The 6,111-nt window shown below is 40.4% G+C and overlaps 1 protein-coding gene across 1 annotated transcript; it reads left to right on the forward strand.

Moving 5' to 3' along the window:
* The first annotated feature begins 1,937 nt into the window (after nucleotides 1-1,937).
* On the forward strand, nucleotides 1,938-2,468 carry LOC142168304 (uncharacterized). The gene has a single exon (XM_075228969.1). The coding sequence runs from the start codon at nucleotides 1,938-1,940 to the stop codon at nucleotides 2,466-2,468; it is 531 nt and encodes a 176-aa protein (XP_075085070.1).
* The last annotated feature ends 3,643 nt before the right edge of the window (nucleotides 2,469-6,111 follow it).

Raw genomic sequence — 6,111 nt, forward strand, 5'->3', positions numbered from 1 at the left:
TCAGAGGTAATTCGAGAAAAGAACTTGATCAATATGTGCTATATTTTACCTTATCGATTCATGTGCAGGTGTTGGGAAGACTCGGAGTCTATGCTTCTTGTGGATTTGATTCATCTGATTGCTTCTTCGGGAGCGTTCATGTGCTAGCATAGCGTAAATTTTATAATTAAATCTCAATAAAGTTTAATTAGAATAGTACTTTTATGAATTTGTAACAAAATTGTTGTCGTTACTCTTTTTTATTGTTACTTTAATATTAAGTATATATTTAAGTTTTACTTTCTCTTTTTTATTCTTTATTATGTATGTATATATGTATATCTTTGAATTTTAATTCTTAATTAATGAAATATTTTCTAAATAGTAATTTAAAGAACATCTAAGGTATAAATGGTAATTCTTTAGGAATTTGTTATGAAATCTCCCTCCATTATTAATTATTATTTTTATATTACTACACTAACTTTTATTTAATTGATATTAATAAGATCTTTTATTCTAATATTTTAATTGCGTCCATTTATTTTATTATTCAATTTCAAAAAGTTATGCATGATTGATTATTGTTTTTCACTTTTTAAAATATAGAAAATAAAAAAGTATAGATCAAGGCTGATAAGATTGAGGGTAAAATAGGTATTTTAAAAATACAATTAGTTTGGAGGATAAGAATGTCTATTTTTTTATGTTGGAGGAGGAGTTTAATTTTTGAGATGAAATTGGGGGATAAAAATAATTTTCTAGCTAAGATTAAGTGATAAAGGTACACAAAACCGACATGCATCACGTTTTTATTAATTTGACGGTAACCGACATCGTCTGGTTCTTCAGCAACGCCTTGACTCCCCGACTATATCCAGGTTCTTCTCCTCTAGAGTTGGTATCTTCGGGCATCCATCCACTTTTTCTTATCTCTCTCCCTTGTTAGTAATTATTTGTCTACTTTGGATTGCTTAGTTAACTTATTTTCATTTCGTGGGGGTCCAATTGTACTTGTACGTGTTTTCCTATCTGTGTTATTCCTATCTGTAATTGTAATTAGTCATTTTTGATGTTAGCTAAACTGTAGTCATTTTAGTTCGCATTTAGTTTAATCATACGAATAGCGTGCCTGTAGTTTCAGCTTGTTTTCTTCTAGTTTGGTTCATTGCTTATTGTGTGCCAGTGATTCTTCCTTAGGTTATTGTAGGTATAGTGGTTGTAGTTTGGGATGTTAGAGTAAGGTCAAGTCCTCGGGAGGGGCAGGGGGTGGGTCGGGGAACAGCTGGTGGGACGGGAGGAAAGGAAGCCTATAGGTTGAGAATTGGGTCTTGGAATATAGGAACATTGACGGGTAAGTCTATAGAGTTGGCAAGGATCCTCCAGAAGAGAAAGGTAAATATAGCGTGTGTCCAAGAGACTAGGTGGGTAGGATCGAGGGCGAGGGATGTAGATGGGTATAAGTTGTGGTATTTTGGATTCCTGAAGGGTAAGAATGGAGTGGGTATTTTGGTAGATAGGGATCTTAGAGAGTCACTGGTAGAGGTTAGGTGGATGAATGATAGATTAATGAGTATTAAGTTAGTGGTTGGTGAGTGTACCCTAAATGTCGTTAGCACTTACACGCCGCAAGCATGCTTGGACGAGGAGGTTAAAAGGCGCTTCTGAGAGGGGTTGGATAAGATTGTGCGTAATATTCTGCCTGCCGAGAGGTTATTTATAGAAGGGGATTTCAATAGGCACATTGGGTCATCTGCAGGTGGCTATAGTGAGGTGCATGGCAGCTTCGATTTTGGGGATCGGAATGGATGAGGCACCTCGCTGTTGGATTTTACTAAGGCATTTGAGCTAGTGATTGCGAACTCAAGTTTTCCGAAGAGGGGGGAGAATTTGGTTACTTTCCAAAACACGGTAGCGAAGACCTAGATTGACTACCTCCTCCTTAGGAGATGTGACAGATGGTTGTGCAAGGATTGCAAGGTTATCCGGGCGAGACGCTCGCGATGCAACATAGGCTCTTGGTGATGGACGTCGGTATTATGATAAGTAGGAAGAAGAGGTATATACGAGGGCGTCCAAGTATCAGGTGGGGTGTCTTGTCTATGGATAAAGCTCAAGAGTTGGAGGGGAGGTTATCGGCTATGGGAGCCTGGAGGAGTTATGGATACGTGAGCATTATGTGGTCAACGACAACGGATTGTATAAAGAAGGCAGCAAGGGAGGGTTTAGGGACTTCATCGGGCTATGCTAGTGGTCACAAAGGCGACTGGTGGTGGAATGAAGTAGACCAGGGTAAAGTGAAAGCGAAGAAGGCGGCATACCTGAAGTTAGTATGGAGCACTGACGAGGAGGAGGGGAGAGCGAATAGTGAGAGGTATAAGGTAGCTAGGAAGGAGGTGAACCTGGCGGTCATAGAGGCTAAGAATGCGTCTTTTGCTCATATGTATGAGGATTTGGGGACCAAAGGCAAGGAGAAGAAGTTATTATGACTGGCCAAGGCGAGAGAGAGGAAGACTCGGGATCTAGATCAAGTGAGGTGCATCAAAGACGAGAACGGAAGAGTTTTGATGGGGGAGGACCAGATTAAGCGGAGATGGAAGACCTACTTTCACAAACTTCTGAATAAGGATGGGGATTGGGATATTGTGCTAGGTAAACTGGGGCATTCCAAGAGTCAGCGAGACTTTAGGTATTATAGGCACATCAAAGTTGGGGAGGTCATGGAGGCTATGCGTAAGATGAGTAGGGGGAGAGCTACTGAGCCAAACAAAATTTCGGTAGAAATTTGGAGGTGTATGGGTAGAGCAGGTCTGGAGTGGCTGACTGGGCTGTTTAATGTAATTTTCAAGATGAAGAGGATGTCGGAGGAGTGGAGGTGGAGTACGTTGGTTCCGTTGTACAATAACAAAGGTGATATCCATAGTTATAACAACTATAGGGGTATCAAATTACTGAGTCATACCATGAAAGTTTGGTAGAGGGTGGTAGAAGTGAGGGTGGGGAGGACGGTGTCTATTTCAGACAACCAGTTCGGGTTCATGCTGGGCGTTCTACCACGGAAGCTATCCACCTTATTAGGAGGTTGGTGGAACAATACAGGGATAGGAAGAAGGATTTGCACATGGTGTTTATTGATCTGGAGAAAGCGTATGACAAGGTTCCTAGAGAGGTCCTGTAGAGATGCTTGGAGGAAAAAGGTGTGCGGGTTGCTTACATTACAGTGATTAAGGATATGTATGATGGAGCTAAGACTCGAGTTAGGACAGTGGGAGCGACTTGGAGCATTTTACGGTTGTTATGGGGTTACACCAAGGGTCTGTGCTCAGCCCATTCCTATTTGCCCTGGTGATGGATGCACTGGCGCACCATATTCAAGGGGAGGTACCATGGTGTATGTTATTTGCTAATGACATAGTGCTGATTGATGAGATGTAAGGCGGCATCAACGAGAGGTTGGAAGTTTGGAGACAGGCCCCTAAGTCTAAGGGTTTCAAGTTGAGCGGGACTAAGACGGAGTACCTGGAGTGCAAGTTCAGCTTGAGCCGATGGAAGCGGGATTGGACGTGAGGCTTGAATCACAGGTCATCCCCAAAAGGGATAGTTTCAAGTACCTTGGGTCGGTTATTCAGGGGGATAGAGAGATCGACAAGGATGTCACACACAGTATAGGGGTGGGGTGGATGAAGTGAATGTTAGCGTCTAGAGTCTTGTGCGACAAGAAAGTTCCACCGTTTCTCAAAGGTAAATTTTATTGAGTGGTGGTTAGACCGGCCATATTGTATGGGGCTGAGTGTTGATCAGTTAAGAACTCACATATCCAGAAGATGAAAGTAGCTGTGAGGATGTTGAGGTGGATGTGCGGGTATACTAAGATGGATAAGATTTGAATGAAGATATCTGGAAGAAGGTGGGTGTGGCTCCCATGGATGACAAGTTGCAGGAAGTGATCTCGTCCAAGTCACACCTCTATTCGGGGTTGTGAAATAGTCGATTGCAATAATAATACCCAACAAGGAGTCGGGATTGAATCCATAGGGAGCTTAGATGGGATTAGTGGTATATATTTGGATAAAGCACGTGAAGTATCTTGGTTGCACTTCCACAAATATGGTTTTGTTTTTACTTCTAAAATTACGTTACAGATTACAATTCTAAAGATATAAAACTAGAGAATATTATTTTTGGATGGTTTTCAAATATATAAAAAGTCCTAGGGGTATGACCTTCACCTAGGTGTTTGCATAACAGGTTGTAAATTTTAAAGCTTATTTTAGTGGTGAGTATTCCCGCCTGTCACGCGAGTGACTCGGGTTCGATCCCCGGCAACGACGCCAAAAATTGATCTCGTCCAAGTCACACCTCTATTCGGGGTTGTGAAACGGTCGATTGCAATAATAATAATACACAACAAGGAGTCGGGATCGAATCCACAGGGAGCTTAGATGGGATTAGTGGTATATATTTGGATAAAGCACGTGATGTATCTTGGTTGCACCTCCACAAATATTGTTTTGTTTTTATTTCTAAAATTACGTTAAGGATTACAATTCTAAAGATATAAAACTAGAGAATATTGTTTTTAGATGGTTTTCAAATATATAAAAAGTCCTAGGGGTATGACCTTCACCTAGGTGTTTGCCTAACGGGTTCTAAACTTTAAAGCTTGTTTTGTTGGTCGGGGTGTATTATAGCAATCAACACTCAAATACCCACTCAATACCTCTCGGTAAGAGAGTGATTTTGCCCAATTTGGCTTTCTCAAGTCCAAATGGGTATTGAATAAAATAGTTGATAAAATGCTCAAGTCGGGTTTTACTATCTCTAGGTTCAACCCTTTAATTTGGACTATCAATCTCTTGATTTTATCCCAAATTCTAGTTAGCCAAGTTTTCCTAGACTAAATTACTCTTTCTCAAGTAGAGACCAATTAAAGTAGGCATAACCTAATATTTGCAACCATTAATTCTACAACTAAATGCAAGAACAAGGCTAAATAATAAACATTCAACCATAAACAAGTCATAAATCAAACACCCATTAGGTTCACATACTAGGGTTGGGTCATAGCCCTAGATAAAAATCTAGCTACTCATAATGGGTATAGAGGACAATAGAGAAGAAAAGATGATAAAACTCATATTGCAAGATTAAAAGATAAAAATCCAATGTTAAATCACCAAAGTAAGCTAAAGTTGCTTAAAGGGGTAAATAAAAAAGGCTACAGGACATTCAATATTCAAAACTTCGACCTAATTTTGTGAAAGTAGTATATTTATACAAAGCTGGAATTTTCAGACAAAATTGCCCTTTCGGAGGTTTTGCGGCCGCACAATTATATGTGCAGTCCACACGTCTTTTCAGATCTTGACAGGAGTTGACTCTGCGGCCGCACAATTCTGGATTGCGGCCGCGTCTCTCATGTTCTGCGGTCTGCACAATTCTGGGTGCAGCCGCACTGGGCTTTTCTGCGGACCGCATATTTCCTGAGTGCGGTCGCATAGCTGTTTCTGCGGGCGCACAATTATTGTGCGGTACACAATATTCTTGAGCCTGAAATGAAACTCTCTAAACTTTGGATCTTACGTAGCTTCTGCGGCCGCACAATAATTGTGCGGTCCGTACTTTGCACTTGGGCTCTGTTGATTTTCCTTCACATTCTGTGGCCACAGATAGAAATCTGCAGTCCGCACTTGAGCTTCTATGCCTAATTTTTGTCCTTGTTCAGATCACTCCTCCTTGAGTTGGATTTCATCGTAGTGGCTCATTTTCCAATACTCTTGTAGGTAAGCATATTTCATCAGTTTTCGGAAATACAATTAGATACTTTTGGACTAAAAACGAAAGCTAAAAGGCTCTGATAAGTAGTCAAAATTCCCACTTATCTACTCCCCCAAACTTAAGCTTTTGCTTGTCCTCAAGAAAATAAGGTAATTCCCACCTCCACAAGATAAGAGCTATTCTAGCTAATCTAAGGTGAATCAAAGACACATCAATTGGGACCAAAAATTACCCACAACACTTATGAATTATCAACAAGGCAATGATTTGAAGTTTTAAGCACAAATAGTTCTAATGTGACACTAGAGCATGAAGAGTTGACTTTACTCATCAATGAAGTCCGCTCTTTCATGT

The sequence above is a fragment of the Nicotiana tabacum genome, chromosome 13, assembly GCF_000715075.1.
Source record: "Nicotiana tabacum cultivar K326 chromosome 13, ASM71507v2, whole genome shotgun sequence".
NCBI classification, from domain to species: domain Eukaryota; kingdom Viridiplantae; phylum Streptophyta; class Magnoliopsida; order Solanales; family Solanaceae; genus Nicotiana; species Nicotiana tabacum.

What these genes read in the sequence shown, in the direction of transcription:
- LOC142168304 (XM_075228969.1), top strand. Translation starts at nt 1,938, where the DNA reads ATGGTTGTGCAAGGATTGCAAGGTTATCCGGGCGAGACGCTCGCGATG.